General features: G+C 48.7%; 1 protein-coding gene and 1 long non-coding RNA gene across 3 annotated transcripts in view; one reads left to right on the top strand and one right to left on the bottom strand.

The window, feature by feature from the left end:
- Positions 1-14566, top strand: part of LOC112450036 — a 24202-nt gene extending 9636 nt beyond the window's left edge. Inside the window, exons 3-6 of one of the 2 annotated variants that reach the window (XR_005234403.1) lie at positions 10242-10282; positions 10650-10724; positions 11502-11839; positions 14431-14566. This is a non-coding gene — a long non-coding RNA (uncharacterized LOC112450036). The remainder of the gene's footprint in view (positions 1-10241; positions 10283-10649; positions 10725-11501; positions 11840-14430) is intronic. The other variant, XR_005234404.1, reaches the window with a different exon arrangement.
- shank3b (SH3 and multiple ankyrin repeat domains 3b) overlaps positions 1313-18270 on the bottom strand; it is a 39289-nt gene continuing 22331 nt past the window's right edge. Inside the window, 25 exon segments of the mRNA XM_017440364.3 lie at positions 1313-5887; positions 6159-7446; positions 8198-8476; positions 8774-9343; positions 9439-9532; positions 9851-9981; positions 10536-10553; positions 10637-10717; positions 11486-11618; positions 11699-11823; positions 12441-12523; positions 13459-13534; positions 13603-13716; positions 13783-13958; positions 14031-14250; positions 14484-14550; positions 14698-14775; positions 14847-14963; positions 15049-15086; positions 15166-15295; positions 15372-15523; positions 15927-16035; positions 16106-16177; positions 17521-17724; positions 17880-18051. Coding sequence (XP_017295853.1) covers positions 5338-5887; positions 6159-7446; positions 8198-8476; positions 8774-9343; positions 9439-9532; positions 9851-9981; positions 10536-10553; positions 10637-10717; positions 11486-11618; positions 11699-11823; positions 12441-12523; positions 13459-13534; positions 13603-13716; positions 13783-13958; positions 14031-14250; positions 14484-14550; positions 14698-14775; positions 14847-14963; positions 15049-15086; positions 15166-15295; positions 15372-15523; positions 15927-16035; positions 16106-16177; positions 17521-17724; positions 17880-18047 — 5073 coding nt within the window. The 5' untranslated portion in view covers positions 18048-18051 and the 3' untranslated portion in view covers positions 1313-5337.

Consider the following 18270-nt stretch of genomic DNA (forward strand, 5'->3'; position numbering starts at 1 on the left):
CTGTATTTTTGGATCAAAGCTCAGTTTGAATCTGAGAAAATAACGACAGCACTTCAGTTTCAGGTGATTTTATGAAAATAACAAACTTTTACAAACTTACTGCACATCAGGGAATCAGTGACGAATGAATCATTAGTTATTTTACAGTAAACAACAGGAAGTGATGAATGGATTAGTGATAAAATCCTAACAGGTCTAAAGAGTGAAGCTCTGAAGCTGAGCCCACACACTGAACATAATAAATAAAAATAAAATACTGTGACTGAACTTTACAACGATTCCTTTAGTCTGTTGAGGAGAGAAGAAGAGAAAGGAACAGATATGCATCCTGTGATGGTCGGACAAACAACCCGTGTTCGATGATTAAAAACAGAAATCTGGTTCTGTTTCCTGTTCTGAGCTCCGAAGGGTTTAAGTCTGCAGTACGAAATGAAATGAACACAATGTTCCTGTGATGTTGGGTATCTGTCCACTTTACGAGCCGAAACATGAAAGTTTCAAATCTGTCTGATCCCAGTTAAACAGCAGTCGTTCATCTTAATACAGTTTAAACCAACGAGACGGGCAGCGGTTCACATTCTCAGACTGCTCAACAAGCAGAACACAAACACTGGACTGGGTTCTCTGAGGTGTTCTGTGTCAGAACTTCTAAGGTTCTTAACTGGTTCTAAGTGAACAAGAACACAAAATCATTATTTATTAAACAGATAATGCGTCCAGCAGCAGTAGAAGTACTGGTAGCAGTGACTTTATCAGTGTCTCTGATGGTTGTGGAGGAGTTGTGGCCCACTCTTCTTTGCAGCGTTGCTTCAGCTCATTGGTTTCTGCTCAGCTCTCTGAGGTTCTGGTTCTGGACCGCGGTGTTTGTTGGACAGATGGCCTCACATCGGACTCCAGAATCAGCCCAAACCATCAGCCCTCCACCACCGTGCTGACAGCTGCAGTGCATTCTGGGTAAACATCTGTCCTCTGGTCTGCAGAGGAGCCCAAACCATCAGCCCTCCACCACCGTGCTGACAGCTGCAGTGCATTCTGGGTAAACATCTGTCCTCTGGTCTGGTTCTGCTCCAGAAACCTTCTGGTTCCTTCAAGTTGAGCTGCCATGTTGAGGCTTTAACCTTTGACCTTTAACCTGCTAACTGAGGCCTGTAGAGGCTGAGATGGAGCTCATTCTGACCTTCAGGGTGAATCTGCTGGTAGCTGTCCTAATCTTCCTCTCTGTAGATTGATGGACTCTGGATGGTTTGGAAATGACCTTTGACCCCTCCCATGCTGATGGTTGTAAAAGGAATGAAACACAGGAAGGCGGCGCTCTGTTTGTAATAAATGACAGTTTATTATAAAGATTACAATCTGTTAAAAGAGCTCATCAGTTGTCATCGTGAGCTCTCCGCTTTTTAGAAAAGAGAAAACTACAGTAAACACACGCCACTCAGTCCAGAAGAAACCACAAACATACTGTAAAAAGAGGAAGCTAGTGAGGAAGAGGAGGGTAACCGTTAAATCATAACCAGGAGGAGGAGGACGGCGGCCATGTTTCACTCATTATTCCGTCTTTTTCCAGCTGTCAGTCTATGATTCAGGACTGCTTTACTCTGCAGCGCCCCCTGGTGTTCAGGAGGATCTACAGTCCAAACAACTAAACTTTAGAAGCAGAAATATTTCATCCTTTTATAGCTTTATCTGTAGGAAAAGTGTCAAACGTTTAAAGTAATTAGACTTCTCTTTTAAACAAACTTTATGGTAAATGCATTAAATTAAAGTTTATTCTGTTTTAACAAGATAAATGAAGCAAAGAAGATTAAACTGAAAAATGTTGAGTTTGTTGATAATAAAGACAAAAAATCTTAAGAAAAGAAGTTATTAGTTTCTAAAGAAGTCTGAATAAATCAGTAAAATGTGACGTTAACTCCTAAATGTGGAGGACCAGCGCCACCTGCTGTTTATCCTCTGTATTTATCCTGATCATTTAAAACTAGACGAGGAACTATTTTTCCCTGCGGAGGAACACGACCAACCCGTGGCGCTGCTGTTAATCTATCTGGCTTCTGATTGGCTGTGAAGTCCTGTCATGGAAGCCATGTTTGTTGGAGAGTTTCTGATAATAGTTTAAATGTTTGCTGCTGACAGGTTAGTTTAAACAGATTTAATTATAATCAGACTAATAATAAACAATAACAGGAATGTTTGTTTTATTCTCTGACTCCTACAGTTTGTCTAAGATAAAGAACATCGAGCTTTTTTCCTTTCATGTCTGTTCCGATGATAATCTCATTTATATATTTTAGAAACACATTTTCCTCAGTTTGGTTGGTCAGCTTACATTTAATGTTTATTAAACATTAGAAACGTTAGAGTAAAATTAGGAGTTTCCTGCGTTTGTTGACCAGAACCAGAACTGGTTTTCTTTTTTCTTTAACTCTTTAAAAAAGAGACCAACCAGGATTTCTGAGTAAAATGATAAGTGTTTTATAAACCCTGTTCTGATGAGTTAAAATGAACTAAAATTAGTTTGTTTCTTTCTTATAAATTGTTAAAAAGCTGCAATAAGAAGCTTTGACGTAACGTGTTGATTAAACGTTCGGGATAAAAACTTCTGAACCAGCCCTTTAGTTGGTGAACGTTCTCGTCTCCACTTTTCCTTCCCTGTCTACAAATAAAGACCTCATAGACCCAGAATATTACTTCCTATCAGTCTAATTGATATAAACACCACAGCCACACTATTCTACCATAATATACAGGATATATTCTAATATAATGTGCTGCTTATAGATTTACATTCTGTTTCTGAGGCCGTTTAAAAAACAAACTTCAGCTTTGTACAACTTTGGGAGTTCAGGTTCTCGAGTCTTTAGCTTCTTCACAAAACACTTCAGGTCCGTTTCTGAAAGAACCGAAGCAGCAGAAAGGATTGATCCGCCACGCCGCTGCGCCGCCGAGCCACCGAGCGAGGTAGTAACAGCTGTGAAGGTCAACGTGAACGCTGGCTGGGATGTAGAGACGGCACCGGGCCGGCGCCAGCTTAAAGTCCGGCTCGTCTTTGCGGCGGAATCTCAGAACTGTTTTGTGAAAGAGCTCGGTGAACACGACCCGGTTCTGTTGTCATGGAAACAGGCACTGAAAGATTAGTTGTGCTTTCGAGGCGATGGGAGGAGCTGTAACGGATCATAACGATAAAAGCAGCGGTTTCATTTCTAATGATCGACTTTAAACGGTTTGGTTCTTTTTTCTCACCCAAAGCGGGACCGGGTGGATCAAAGTACCGGCTTCACCCTGAACATCTGGTACCAGCTGTGTTCTGCCGGGCCCTGCTGGCTGCCACCGTCCCTCCCATGAGTTCTGAAGGTTTTGGTGTCGCAAACCTCCATTTAGTTTTCTGCATTTTGACACCAGAACCGAAGTTCTGCTCTGACAGAAAACATGCCCGGTTCTAACTGGTCCAGATCCGCCTGTCAGCTAACTCATCTGGATCTTTTCTTGTAATTGAGTCTCCAGCCGTCACTGCGTTGGACGAACTATAGGAACCCCGGCTGCGTTCACAAAACATTGACTGTTTAAAACCACTTAATTCAAATCCAGAATATTCTAGATGGAGGGAGAAACGTTTAAATCTGATCTGTTGGTCATGTGACCTCAGGAGGAAGGTTTGAAGTTTGGAGCTTAAAGTGCTTCAACTGCAAATAACATTCAGTAACTAAAATATAAACTTTAATATAGAACTGGGAAAAATATCTAATTTAGCGTTAATAAATGTGTCCTCTGAAAGTCTGGAGGACTATTGCTCAAACGTCTTTAAAAGATTAAAACAATGAGTTTAAAGAACTGCAGGTTTCGGGACATTTTGTTCATATTTATATAAAATTTCTTCAGTAAATTCTTGCTCCGTAATTTCATGAAACTTTTTCAGCTGAATTATACAAAATATTAGATTAAATTGAGTTTAAAGCAGAGGGAGGAGTGACTCTTCTTGCAGCAATAAATGATTTTAATAAGCACTAAGCTGTTTCTGTGTTGATTATAACTCTGTTAATAGTTTTATTTCATGGAAATCCTGTAAAAGTGCACGCTTTCTGATTTTATATTGTCTGTTTGTGCTTCACTGCGCAGTTTTATAAAAGTAGATTAGATTTAGGTGTAAAATCTGATAGTTTTTACATTTGGAGAAAACTCCACTTATGGCGGGAAGAAGATCCCTTATATGGCAGGGAGGAAACTCCATATATGGCCTGTTACTGTAGGACGCTGTCACTGATTGGTCGGGGGGAGGAAGGTATTCTCTGTACAGATGGCTTTAAGCAGGTAGCACCGCGTACAGTAAGCCCTCGATAAGCAGGTTAGAAACCGGATCCCTGAAACTCACAACACGTCAACACAAAGTCACACTCATCGACAAATCATCATGAATTCACCTGGAAATTCAACTCATTGTCAAATCATAACTCTAATATAAGCTCTGCAAGTCACCACCACGCTATTATTACTTAATTCTAAATGATTTCCATTAACGTATGAAGTAACACAAGAGATCCATGAGTTATATTCAAAAAAACAGAACTCAGAACAGGACGGGTCCTCAGCGCCGATCGGATCGTTGGTCAGCGCCTCGTCACGGGTCAGAACCGCCTCCAGAAAACCAGATCAGGAAAGGTCTGGACTCTGATTGGTTAGTTTCAGGCCCCGCCCACCGACCATCTGCTCACGTTTAAAACCATTTACAGTAGTTCAGATGGTTTTAATAATAAAGTCAAACTAATATTAAAGGTAAATATTTGTGTGATTATTGGTAAAGCTTAGAAAAAAAACATCTTAATTAGCTGAGAAAAGTTTTTAGAGACTTCTTTTAACTCAATTAATACAAATATTTAGTCAAAAACTGGGAACATGATAATTATTTACTCCTCTTTGTGTTTAATTAGTTTTTGGATAAATTTATTTATTTGTTGTGGGCGTTGGTCTGAAACTTTTCCTGAACCGTTGTTAACTCTGAATATTTGACAATTTGGACCAAATGTCTGAATTTATTTTAGATGTAATTTTTACACCTTAATTACTTTTTACCAGAGCTGGTTTTAGATCCTAAAAACTGTTTGCTGCCATATTAGTTCAAAGAGAAATGAATAAGTTTTGTTTTAGCTCAGAGTTGAGGCGGACACAGAGGGGGCGGAGCTACCAGTGGCGCTGCGTCGATCAAAGAGCCAACGAGCTGAAACGTGTTTCTGAGAGCCGGGCGTCGATGGAAAGGCTTGAAAATTGAGTCACAGCTATAAGAGATTCTATGAAAGAGGCCTAGTGTCTGACCACAGGTCAGGGGGTCATGAGTTCAGAGGTGAGGGGTCAAGTGGAACTATCCAGCAGCTGTCTGAGGGCCCTCTCGATGTTGATCCGGTGTCCCAGTCGGGTGACGCCCAGCTCCATGAAGTCCTCCTTGGTGAGGGACGGCAGGTGGGAGCCTTCAATCTCGTGCTCCTGGAAGCGCTGGCGGTGTTCGGCCAGGCCCAGACTCTCCAGCCAATCACCTACGTCGTATTTATTCCACAGGCTCAGGGGCCGCTGCCTCCACGGCCGGAGGGCCAGCAGGGGCCCGCTGAGGACTGGGGAGGGGCAGGGGGAGGCGTGGGGCGACGGTGAGGGGGAGCGGGATCTGGTTCGTGCGCTGGCACTCCTCATAACAAAACGGACCTCCTTCGGTTCCGACGGGAGGCTAAGGCTGGACGACTTCAGGATGGTCAGCCCTCGACCCGAGCTCAGGTCCGGGCGCTCGGAGCAGGGGGCGGGGGAGGAGGGCAGGCCCATCGCCCGCTAGCGACTTCCTGGTCGGACCGTGTAGCTGGACCCGTATCCTCTCTGGGAGATGGTGTGGAGTTCCCCGAGGCTGGAGAACAACCTGCGGAACCAAGAACCGGCTGTTAGAATGTCTGCAGGAACCTCGAGTCTTCTGTCCAACATGTCCGTCAGTCCAAACCAGTTAAAGTTCAGGACGAGTCGTCTTTAATCTGAAAACTCTTAAAATCTAATTAATTAAGTTATTAAAATAACTTTTATTTTGAAAACCCAGAGAAACGCCGTCACTCGACAGTTTAAAGTAAACATGAAGCTGAAGATGAGAGAATTAATTTACTTCAGTTTCCTGTTAGTTGATGATCAGGCGACAGTACCTGGCTCCTCCCACAGGTGACCTCCGACCCGGGTCCAGGGGGCTTGGCTCCTCCCCCAGGGAGTGGCTGTCTTTGTTGAGCAGCTGCAGTCGGTTCGCCAGATCGAGTCCCGACCCGGCCCGGCCGCTCAGCTCCAGCGCCGACGCCGAGCGGGTCGTCAGGTCCACGGCAGACCCGGACACCTGTCCTCCCAGCGCGGCGGGACGTCCTACCCCGTCCTCCGGGCTCACGCCCCGCCGCTCGTCATCCCCGCCCCCCCACAGCTTGGACCTCCTCTGGAACAGGTAGCGAGGCTGCCGGCTGCTGGTGGGGGAGGAGCAGAGGGGGGAGGAGGGGGAGGAAGAGGACGTGGCGGAGGGGAGGAGCTCGCTGTCCGATGATTGCTTCAGTAACGGGTCCCGCAGCGCTGAGCGGCCCCGACCAATCGGAGACCGGAGGCGGGGCTTCAGGGCAGACGGTGAAGTGACAGCGGAGGAGGGAGACGGGTGAGTGGCAGGGGGGGAGGAGGGGGAGGTAGGAACAGGAGGGGAGGCCAGAGTGATGGAGGGGGGGAGGGAACTAGGAGACAAGGAGCTGTCATGGAGGCGTTCCTCGCATCCTTCCTCCTCGTCTCCACGTCTCCCCAGAGATTCAGGACCACTCTCTCCTCCCCCCTCCACTCCTCGCCGCGGCAACAAGGCGAGGGAAGACGGGGGAGGAAGAGCGGGGGGGCTGGCGAAGGCAGGGGGAGGAGTCACCAGACCAATCCTGCGAAGCTCCTCCCTGGTTTCCTCATCGCTGGACGACAGCAGGGCAGGTGGGAGGGTCACAGTGTAAGCCCCGCCCTCCTCCTCTGAGCTGCCCACTGTAAGGCTTCTCCGTCTGTCAATCAGAGCCGGGTGGCATTCATTGGCCAGCGCTGGCAGGGGGGAGGGTCTCCACCGCTCCGGGGACGGGGCGGCAGGTGATGTGACTCCGCCCTCGGTCTCGGGTCGCTCCACCTGTCCGTCGGGGAACAGAGGCGGCGTGATGCGTTTGTGCCTCAGCTCGGGGCTGGTCTGGGGGGTGGTGTGTTTGGTTCGCTGCTCCGGGCTCGTCTGAGGGGAGGTGCGCTTGGACCGCGGCTCGGGGCTGCTCTGGGGGGTGATGTAAGGGGTGCGCTTGTGTCTGGACTCTGGACTGGCGGCCGGGGTGGGAACGGGTGTGGTGGAGGCCGAGGTGTGTTTCGTTCGTGGTTCTGGGCTCGGTGTTCGGGCCGTGAGCGCTCGTTCTCGTGCAGCGAGGGCCAAGGCGAGTGGAGACGACGGGTCTGAGGACAGGAAACACATTTCTGAGCGCCGCCGCCACTAAACATCGTAAATCAGGAAAACTAAAGCAGGTCTGCAGCTGCCAACGAAACACAACCCAAAACATAAACAGAGATTTTATTATTAATCTGCTTATTTTAAACTGATGTCTGACAGAAAAAAGGTTTTCAGATGAAAATAATTAAAGATAAATTTAATTCCTGTAAATATTTTTCTGTTTTATTAGTAAATTCTTCTTCTAACGTCTTTAACATGGTAGCTTTCTGTTCATTTCTAGTCCAAATAAACAAAAAACATTTTTAATTTAATGATCTCATTTTGTTATATTTTTGTACCTATCCTGATCATTAAGCTTATTTTATTTATTTTATTTTAGTAGAAGTCAGTTTAAGAAACATTCAGCAAGGAGGGATAAAAAAGGAAAACATGAAAATAAACCTTTTCACATCCAGGAAGTAGTTCTTTAAAAATAACAAAATAAACATTAAGACCAGTGGAGGAAATTGTTTTTATATTTTCAAGTTTATTTATTGTCTTTAGCTCTAAATTTGAGTCATACTTCTTTATTTAAAGTAAATTTACGTAAATGTAGATTCCTGAAAGACAAAAATCAAAAAGTTATCTCATCTTTTAACTTTCTCCTTCAAAATAAGAGCCAATCTGAAGTTAGAGTTGTCATCACCGTGCAGAACAGGAGGAGAGTGTGTGTGTGTGTGTGTGTGTGTGTGTGCGCGCGCGCGCTCCTGGACCCACCCAGAGGTTTTCCCGTCAGCGGGTGGAGGAAGGTGTGGGGCGTCGGTGAAGGTGACAGGACCGGCGCCGGCGGGGGCAGCTCGCCGAGGTCGTCCATCGAATGGCTCTGGGTCAGCAGTAGCGCCGGTTGGTTTTCTGACCCCGCCCCCTCCACAGACAGGAAGAGGGAGGAGCGGCGGCCCTGAACCCGGGCGCGCTCGGACAGAACCTGCTGCTGGTACAGCTCCGCCCTGCTGGGGCTGGACGGCCCGCCTCGGTCGGACTTGGACAGGTCGTGACCTGAAGGGAGAAACTGGACTGAGTCTGAGGCGGGATGGAAGAATTCTGTTTAATCTGATCCACGTTACGGTTCTGACCCGTAAATGTTTTACTTCGCAACAGTTTGTCACCATTTTTATATAATCAGAAGAAAATCAGGCATCTGAGTGAATAATTAATTTATTAATAATTAATTTATCGCCTGTGGCCGTTCCTCCTCAGACAGAGGAACGGCGCCGGTCCGGTCCGGCCCAGCCCGTTCCTCCTCAGACGGATGTTTTTCATCCCCTCAGAAACTCAGACAGTAAAGATGCTAACCCTGCTCCTCAACAGGAAGTTGTTTCAACAGAGGCGACTTCCTCCTTTGGGGTTTGGTGGGCGGAGCCTGCTGGCCAACATTAGCGTAGGGGTTTTCTATTGGTCGACCCCGGCGGCGTGAGAGCGGCGAGTGTCCGAGGGCGGGGCTGGTGCCGTGGACGGACAGCGTGGAGGTCTGCGTGGCAGTGTGCAGGGTGTGCCCGGTGGCGTGCGCGTCAGGCTGCAGCGGCGGTGGGGGCGTGTCCTGCAGGATGATCATAGACCTGGCTTTCCGCTGCCGCTCGGCGTGGGCGTGGCTTCTGGGGTCCGACAGCTCCTGCAGCCTCGGCTCCGCCCCCGGCTTGAAGCTGGAACGTGTCAGCCCCTCCCCCCGGGCCGGGGGAGGAGGGGGGAGGAAGGACGGAGGAGGCCCTGAGTCGAGGAGGAAGAGCGAGGAGGTGGAGGAGGCTGCAGGGGGCGGGGGCGGGGCTGTCTGAGGAGGAGGCGGGATGGAGCCGTCCGTCAGCGAGGAGCTCCGGGGAAACCGACTCTCGTTGATCAGAGCCGTGATCCGGTCGTCCTCCGGGGCGCCTGTCGTGGTAACCATGGAGACGACAAGATGAGCCATTTACCCACAGATTCTCTGAGCTGAGAACAACCTGCAGAACCAGAACCGCCGGTCTTACCAAAGCTCTTGGTTCTGGACATCCCTCTGGGTAAAGCCATGGTGCTCTTCTCCGGAGCCGAGGGCGGAACCAAACCCTGACGCTCAAACAGGGACTACAAACACAAGACATGCAGTTAAAGGACTTCCTGTTCGCCACTAGGACCACGCCCCTCAGGCAGAGTGGAGATCTGCAGCTACGTGCTGAGAGGAAGAGCCTGCCGTTCTTTTATTTAAAATAGAACCGACTCGAAGGTGGAGGTAAATCAGACCACCCCGTTCAGTCTGAGGAATAAAACCGTTCCCAGTGCCCAGAACTGGGAACGCTCCTCGCTGGATTTTATCTCTAATGTCCAAAAAGAGCTGAAATGTTGCTTTAACAAACTGACATCCGGGTTTTCCGAGTTTTTCCGGACTCGATTGTCTCGCCTTACGTTAATCTCCGCCTGTGTGATGCGTCGGCTCGTGGGTCGCTGTTTGACCGTCGCCGCTCTAAAGTCGTCTGATGGGCGGGCCCTCAGAACCACTTCCTGTTGGCCCCCAGCCAACATCTCGTCCAGTTTCTCTGGAGGAGAAACAGACGAGATGATAAACAACAACAACAACAACAACAACAACCAGGGCTGGAGCTCAGAACCTGAATCAAGCTTTAAAGCTACAGTTCAGATCTTTTCAGAGTGGAGTTAATATCTTACCTGCAGCAGATAGATCTTTGAATGACCTGAGTTTGGAGAGTTTAATCCTGGATTAACGTCTTAAAACAACTTTAATCAGTCAAAGACTTGCAGCTGGAATAATGTTTTTATTTATTTATGAAATTAACAGACGGGACTCCGATCCAGTCAGAGTGAATTTATCCACAGCAGGTAAGATATTAACTGTTCATTAAGTTTCCACAGAACCCGACTTCAGCTCAGGATGCACAATAATGTGTTTTTGTTCTTTTATTAAAACTAATTTAGTTTAATTCGTTTCTCTGATCTTTGAGTCTCGTCTGAGAAGAAAACAGAACATTTCTGATCTCGTCTCTTTGTTGATGAGATTAACGCTGGTCATATTATGCATCCCTTTAATTAACCCGCTTCGTGCAGACAGAACCAGAACCAGAGTCTGACTCACCGTAGCGCCTCCTCCTGGCTGCAGGCGGAACAGAAACCAGAAACAGAAACATAAAGCAGCTGTTGGACTGCGCTCTGGGTGGAAGTGTGTGTTTGTTTTACCTATCTCCTCCAGGTCGGCCGTCATGGACTTGGACCGGAGCGTCAGGGACGTGCTGGGCGCTCGCTTCGGAGGGGGCGGAGCTACAAGGTGAGAGTTTTATGAGTGTGACACGGATCGGGACGATAAACGGAGGTCGCCACGGTAACGGGCTGAACTCATCACCGGCTCCGGAGCCGTTTGAATCCACGTTCATTTTATTTAAGGTTTTATTCTTCTAGATCTGTTTTCATCTCTAATTCTAACCGCATTATAAAGTTTATTTTAATCATTTAAACATTTTATTTTATTATCAGGACGTCTGTAGTTTAAGTCAGAGAAAAATTAGGTTAATTATTGTCTGTTAGATTTAACTCATTAGTTTTTATCAGAATCTTATTTTTGGTCCTTTAGTAAGAACCTGCTGCTCAGGGTCCATTGTCTCACTGAACAATCTGTACAAAGTTCTGGCCCGTTCTGTCAGGTTTCTTCTTCTTAACCCTGGAGACGATGACCTGGGTCCTGATGGTTCTGCATCCGGACCCAGAATCCATCAGAACTTCTACCTCCACCTTTATGATTGAAACCAGTTTTTAGACCTTATAAATGTTCTGAACACAGACAGAACCTGTTAGAACCAGCTCTGTGTTTCTGATGGACTCGTGTTGCATCATCCTTCCTTTGGTCAAATAAAAGTAAACAGTTTAAATTTGCAGAATTTTAATTTGACGTTCTGATGTTTGGATAAAATCCTGGCTCTGGAGCAGGTGATGAGTTCAGCCCGTTGCCATGGTGATCGTCCTCCATGAGAGTTTAAAGAACCGACTCAGAACCAGAACTCCCGTCGTTTAAAATAAAGTTTATTCATCTACCTTTCTTCCTGATCAGGTTGGTTTCTGATTTCCGGGAAACTGACACGACTTTCATCAGCAGGCGACTTCCTCCCTGTCGGATCAGAGACACGACCTGCCGGTGACCCACCTTCACCACGTCGGTCCCGTTCACCTGCAGGCGGCCCGGACAGGTGAGACTCTCACAGAGATTTTTATTTCCTGGTCAGCTACAAAAACAACGCTGGCCGTTACCTCGATGAGGAAGTCTCCGGTCCGCAGCCCCGCCCTCCAGGCCACGCCCCCCTGATCCACCGACTCCAGGTACTGAAGGGCGGGAAACGCCGGCGTGGGGGCGAACTCCTCGATGGGCGTCTCAGCTGGAAACAGAACCAGGTGGGTCAAACAGGAAGCTGCAGTTCCTCAGAGTCAAAACAAACTGTGGTTTGACTAGCCTTTAGCTCATCAGTCCTTTCTCCAACAGGTAAGATATTAACTGTTGGTTTATTTGTCACCAGATTCAAGTTATTTCCTCTGAGTTACAAACCAACTCTCCACCTGTACGGTGCTCATTTTAGGACATCCTGCAGGGGGCGCTGGTGTCAGAATTTATTTATCTTCAGTTTCCATGAGAATAACGTCTGTTGACTAAACTCAATCATTTTATTACTGTGAAGATAAAAAGAATCCTGACAACAGTGCCACCTGCAGGATGTCCTTAAATGTACACCGTAGCCCTGGCCCTTAAAGGGATAGTCTGGTCATTTATGAAGGGATGTTTAGGCAGCTGTTAGCATAATAACATCACTTTAAAAATCACCGGACTATCCCTTTAACAGGAGGGGTACATGTGACTCTGAGGAGCTGAAAGGCTTCCAGGATCATTGTTTAATCAGGAGGCGGGAACTCGGTGGGTTAAAAAATGTTTTATTATGAGACTCGTTTCTCTGCATCCAGCTGTGATGATGATGATGAGGAAGAACTCCTCCATCTCTACCTTTAGCTCCTCGGAGGACGAAGCCGAAGCCTTCGCTCTCTCTCTTCTGCAGCATGGCAGTTTTCTCCTCGATCACGTAGTCGCTGCAACGCAGACATGAAGGGGTCAGGAAGTCTCTCAGTCCAGGGAGCAGCTTCCTGTTCCTGAACCAGCCGTCAGTATCTTACCTGCTGCAGACGGCTCTTTGATTCTGACTGGACCGATGAGCTAACGGCTAGTCTGAACAAGATAACTGAGCTTCTCGAATGTGAGAGAAGTCCAGTTTCTTTGTTTTAAACTCGTGTTCAGACTAGCCATTAGCTCATCTACAACAGGTAAGATATTAACGTTTCTACAGAACTCCACAGCCGGATGCTGCCAATAATGTGATGTTAATTTAACCATTTATTGATTTGTTTTTCCTTCTGACTAACATGTAAAGTGACAAAGGGGGCGGAGTCATCTTCTCGGCGGTCTGTTGGAGCTGCTGACTGCGGCGCCATTAGAGGGATTGTGAAGCTTACTTCCCTCCAACCAGGACTCCCACATTGACCGTGAGAAACGCCACCGTTTCTATTTCTCATGCTAAACCACGCCCTTCTTTGAAGAGGAACCAATGTGCAGCGAGTTGTCAGACCCCTTTACCAACAAGTCTAGGGAAATGTTGGTGCTCCAACTGACAGCTGTCAGTCAGAGCAGAGAGGCCCCGCCCTGCACGACGGAGTGGATTTAACCAACAGACTGAGTCCTGGTTGGAAGGAAGGAAGCTTTATGAACGTACAGAGGTCGTGTTTTATACCTTAAATATGATATAAAACACGACCTCTGTACGTTCGTTAAACTTCCTTCCCATCTAATGGCAGCTCCAACAGACCGCTGACTCCGCCCCCTTTGTCACTTTACATGTCAGAAGGAAAAACAGACATCTATAAATTGGGTAAGTTCTTATTTTGGCAGCATCTGTCCTCCTGCCTTTAACAGCAGATATTAATTACTGAAACAGCAGAACCGAGTTCTCCGACCCGGTTCTGAGGCTCACCTGTAGGAGGTGTAGTTGTCGTACGACCCAACGGTGTAATGTCTGAAGAGTCTCTTGGTTCTGTCCTCCCTCGTCTCTGAAACACACGCATCTCATGTTCCTGGGCGTGTTCTCGGTGAGCGCAGACGGTACCGGGGTACTTACCGAGTCGCGGGTCGTACTGTCTCATCTGGACCTCCTCCACGCAGTCTGCAGGGAACCAGCCAGTTCTGCCTTTCACGCTGCCCTCCCAGAACCCCCCCTCGCCGATGGACAGAACTACAGAGACAAGGAGTCAGAACCTCGCCGCAGACTGTGGGCCCATCTGTAGCCCCACCCCCTCACCTTTGACCCGCTCCCCGCGGTGCAGCTGGATCTCTCCAGCCCCCTGGGGCACGTGGGACCGGGTGGCGATGAAGGTCCGTCCCGGCACGGCGCTGTACAGCCTCCTCTTCCTCATCTGTGGGGTGGGGGGCGGTGAGGAGGGGGGGCTGCTCTCCACGTGGGCCCCCCCGCTCGGGCTGCAGGACAGACCAGAACCGGGTCACGCTACGGTTCTGCTGCGGAGGTTGGGACCCCCAGGGCAGACCTACCTGAGGCGGCGTGTGTGTCGTCTCAGGGAGTGTGTGTGCGTGTCGTGGTGCGTCTCCAGGCTCTGCAGGGAGGGGCCGGGCGAGGAGGCGGGGCTCTCCAGGGCGTTGTCACTGGCCGAGCGAATGAGGGAGCGGGGCGAGGACAGCCCGTTTCCTGCTGCGGTTCTGGTGGCGCCGACCCGCCGGCGCTTGGTGTAGGACGGGGTTTCTCTGAAGGGAACTGCTTGGACACAAGAACACAGACGGAACGTTAAAACCCGGTTCTGGTTCTGTTCATGATAAATATGTTACCTACACACAGCAGCAGCTAGCTGTAGCACTTCCTGCAACAGTTTAAGATGACAGGAAATTACTGCGCTCTGACCAGCCATTAGCTCATCAGTCTCATCTCTGTTCACAGCGTTGGAACCAGAACCAGAACCTGAGGGCCTCCGGACTCTGCAGGAAACTCACCAACATCAGACGATTTGTGGATCTTGATGATTTCGGCGAGGTCGAAGTTCCCCGCGATGATCGCCACCTGAAACCAGCGACAGAACCGGACCCGTTTGGGTTTAAAAACAGAAACTGACAGCAGCTGGACTGAAACAATTCACATTTCATGAATGTTGTTTAGTCAAACAAAAATAAACTGGATTTTCTTTCAGTTTCCTGTTTGTTTGTTTACCTGGAAGGCCGTCTGGTTGTTGTAGTTCTTGATGTCTTTGTTGGCTCCTCTGAACAGCAGAACTCGGGCGCAGCTGTCCTACAGAACCAACACCACCGTTGAGTGACGTGAACTCACGCGGCGCCGTTAGCGTGTTGTTTGCGTGTTACCTGGTTGTACAGGGCACAGAGGTGCAGCGCAGTGTTTCCTGAAGCATTCTGGGAACTCATGTCGGCGCCGTAGAACAGCAGGTGCTCCAAGTGCTGCACGTTGCCATAGCGACACGCCTGAACTCGCACACAAACACCAGAATCAGAACCCAGCAGAACCCAGACTCATCAGTGAGAGTGTGTGTGTGAGTGTGTGTGTCACCTGGTGGATTTCCTGCCATCCATTCTCATCAGTTATCCCTGTAACCATGGCAACAACAACACTTTCAGCTCTTAAGTGATTCTCAACAATAATCAACACACACACACACACACGTACCGAGGGTGGCGTGGTCCTGCAGCAGCAGCTCGCAGCAGTACGGGGCTCCGCCCACCATGGCAGAGTGGTACAGCGGCGTCAGACCCCGGCTGTCCTTGTAGTCCGGGGACGCTCCGAGGTCCAGCAGCGTCTGAGGACCAGAACACGGGTCAGAACCGGCTCACAGTTACAGGGCATCGGGTCGGCCCGCGGGTCGGGTGTCTCACTGTGAGCGAGGCGCTGTTCCTGCAGAGGACGGCCCGGTGGAGAGCCGTGATCCCGTCTCTGGTCCTGAAGTCCAGGTGGGCTCCTCCACTGCGGAGAACTTTGATGAGCTCGCCGCTGTCCTCCAGCTGGACAGCCAGGGTCAGGGGACATTCTGAGGACACAAGGGGACGTCTTAAAGTCCAGAACAGAGCCAGGCTGAGGTTCTGGTTCAGTTTCCTGAAACTCGTCTAAAAACACAAACATCATCGAAAGTTCTGCTGTTTCTGTTCTGTGTTAGGAGCCATTTTTAATCTGAGGCTTTAAAGACTTTTGGACCCGGATCAGGCCCGGCTGCCTGAGGTTTGTGTCCCAAATAACAGAACTGAAGGAAAGAGACACAAAGACCAGGAAACGAGTCCAGGTTTAAAACCGGCGCCTCGTGGAGGAGGAGCACCTGCAGCTCAGACTGCGTCAAAATAAACGTTTCCTCAGCTTCTCTCTGAACTTTGAGTGTTTTGGTTTTTAGAGCTGGTGACAAATGGGCTCAGACTACTTCCTGGCTGCTTCCCGCTCACCTCCGCTGTCCGAGTCGTGGAAGTTCGGATCCAGACCTTTCTCCAACCATTTGGAGACTTTCTCCACGTTCTTCTGGTGAACATGTTCCATAAATCGCTTCAGATTGGCCTGCAGGAACAAAACGCTGTCAGTCGGAGTCTTCTGGGTTTTAGATTTACGGAGCTCGTTAAACGTTTACCTTCGTGTGGAGCTTCGCCAGCTGCTTGTCGTCCACGTAGCTCTGCGTGTAAACTCTCCTTTTATAACGAAACTGTTCAGAAACAGACAAACCGGCGGTTAGAAACACATTTATCTTCCGCTGTAACCAACAGCAAACCTTTCCACACGAAGAACAGAAACGAGACGAAGACGGAGAACTTTAAGCAGCGACAAAAACCAAAAAACAGATTTTATTTGACTTATAACAAATAAAGATCTGGTAGCTTCAACACTAATTAAATAAATTTCTGACTTTTCAAAACATTTAAGTGGAAAATAATCTTAAACCTAGAGTTACACTAAATATTTTGATCTTATTTTTAGCAGGAGAAATGGTGGGAATGCGTCTTTAAATCAGAAAAATAAACCCTGATCCAAACCTTTTATTTTGAAATAATCAGCTGATCTGTTCTTTAAATTAATAAAAACCCTGAACTCTTATTTTTAGTTTGAACCAACAGATGTTAGGCCTCCCGCTGCTTCCTACCCTCACTGCAGATGTTTAACTTTAAACCTTTAAAGTTCTGATCAGTCAGAAAAGGGAAGTCCACGATCCTTCAGCGCTCCAGTTTTAAGTTTCAGAACCTGATCTGGTTTTTACCAGAACCTGCTGCTCTGATCCAGGTGTGTTAGCACAACGTCAGGGCGGAAAGACATCAGCAATGACCTCAGAGAAGCTGCTGCTGCCCATCAACCTGGGAAGGGTCAAAGGTCATTCAGAGACTATTCACAAGAGGAAACATTTAAGACAGCTGCTGATCTTCACCCTGAAGGTCAGACCGTGCAGTGCTCAGACTCTACAGGCCTTAGTTAGCAGGTCAAAGGTCAAAGGTTAAAGCCTCAACATGGCAGCTTGATTCAGGTTTATCTGAAGGAACCAGAAGAATTCTGGAGCAGAACCAGACCAGAGGACAGATGTTTACCCAGAATGCACTGCAGCTGTCAGCACGGTGGTGGAGGGCTGATGGTTTGGGCTGATTCTGGAGTCAGATGTGACAAACAGGACAATGATCCCAAACACAGCAGAACGGTCCAGAAGCAGAACCAGAACCTCAGAGAGCTGAAGCAATGATGGAAAGAAGAGTGGGCCACAGCTCCTCCACAACCAGGAACCCACTGAGGGTTCTGCTGCTGGAGGAGGTTCTGGATCAGGAGCTGGACCCAGGTTCTGTTGAATAAATAATGACTCGTGGAATCTGAGGTTTGGATCATTTCAGATGCGGTTCAGGACCTGAAGGACGGTGGACTTCCTTCTTCCATGACTGTCGGAAGAACTGGACGTTTCTTACTGATCTGAAATCAGCTCTGAATCAGTGATAAACATCCAGCTGCTGGTTGGTTCCTGAGTAAAACAGCAGACCGGTCCTTTAAAAGGAGCCTCTGACGGGTCGTTACCTCCAGGTAGGGGATGGGGGTGATGGGGGGCAGAGGATAGTCCTTCAGCAGCCGCTCCTCATCCAGAAACTTTCCGGCTCGGCCGTTGAACGCCGGCTGGAAGAGACCATAGTTCAAAACATCCGACAGAGACTGAGTCAACGTCACCAGAACCCTCTGCTTACTGGTCCAAACTGGTAACTCTGGGTCCAACCGCAAACACTTCTGAGAGAGCCGGAGCCAGAGAGAAGGCAGGCAGGCGGACAGACAGACGGACAGAGAAAGAGACAGATGCAGACAGACACACAGACAGGTTTGTGTCGTGTTGTTGCTTTTATTTCCATGGTTCTGTTCCCGCCGCCGTTCTGTGAGCCCGTTACCGTCTGCTGCAGGTCCGGGATCCCGATGCGGACCACCACGCTGTTTCCAGGGGGCGAGTCGTCGGCGTCGTCGTCCCTGGCGACAGCAGAGCCTGTTGGGTTGCCGTTAGTAACCGCCTGTTGCCGCGGGCGATCATGTTTGGTGTCAGCGGTCGGACTCAGAGGCATGTGGCTGCGAGACGGAAGAGAAACCCAAAGATGTTTAAAGTAGAGTTTAGAACCTGAACGGAACCAACGGGTCAAAGGTCACCGCTCTGAGGATTTACGTCCCAAGAACCTCGATCTGCGGAGCAGAAACCGACAACAAGAAGTTCCAAAACAAAGTTTCCCTCAGACCCGCCTCACACTCGCCTCAGACTCGCCTCAGACCCGCCTCAGACCCGCCTCACAC

This window comes from Kryptolebias marmoratus, linkage group LG18, assembly GCF_001649575.2.
Source record: "Kryptolebias marmoratus isolate JLee-2015 linkage group LG18, ASM164957v2, whole genome shotgun sequence".
Classification (NCBI taxonomy): domain Eukaryota; kingdom Metazoa; phylum Chordata; class Actinopteri; order Cyprinodontiformes; family Rivulidae; genus Kryptolebias; species Kryptolebias marmoratus.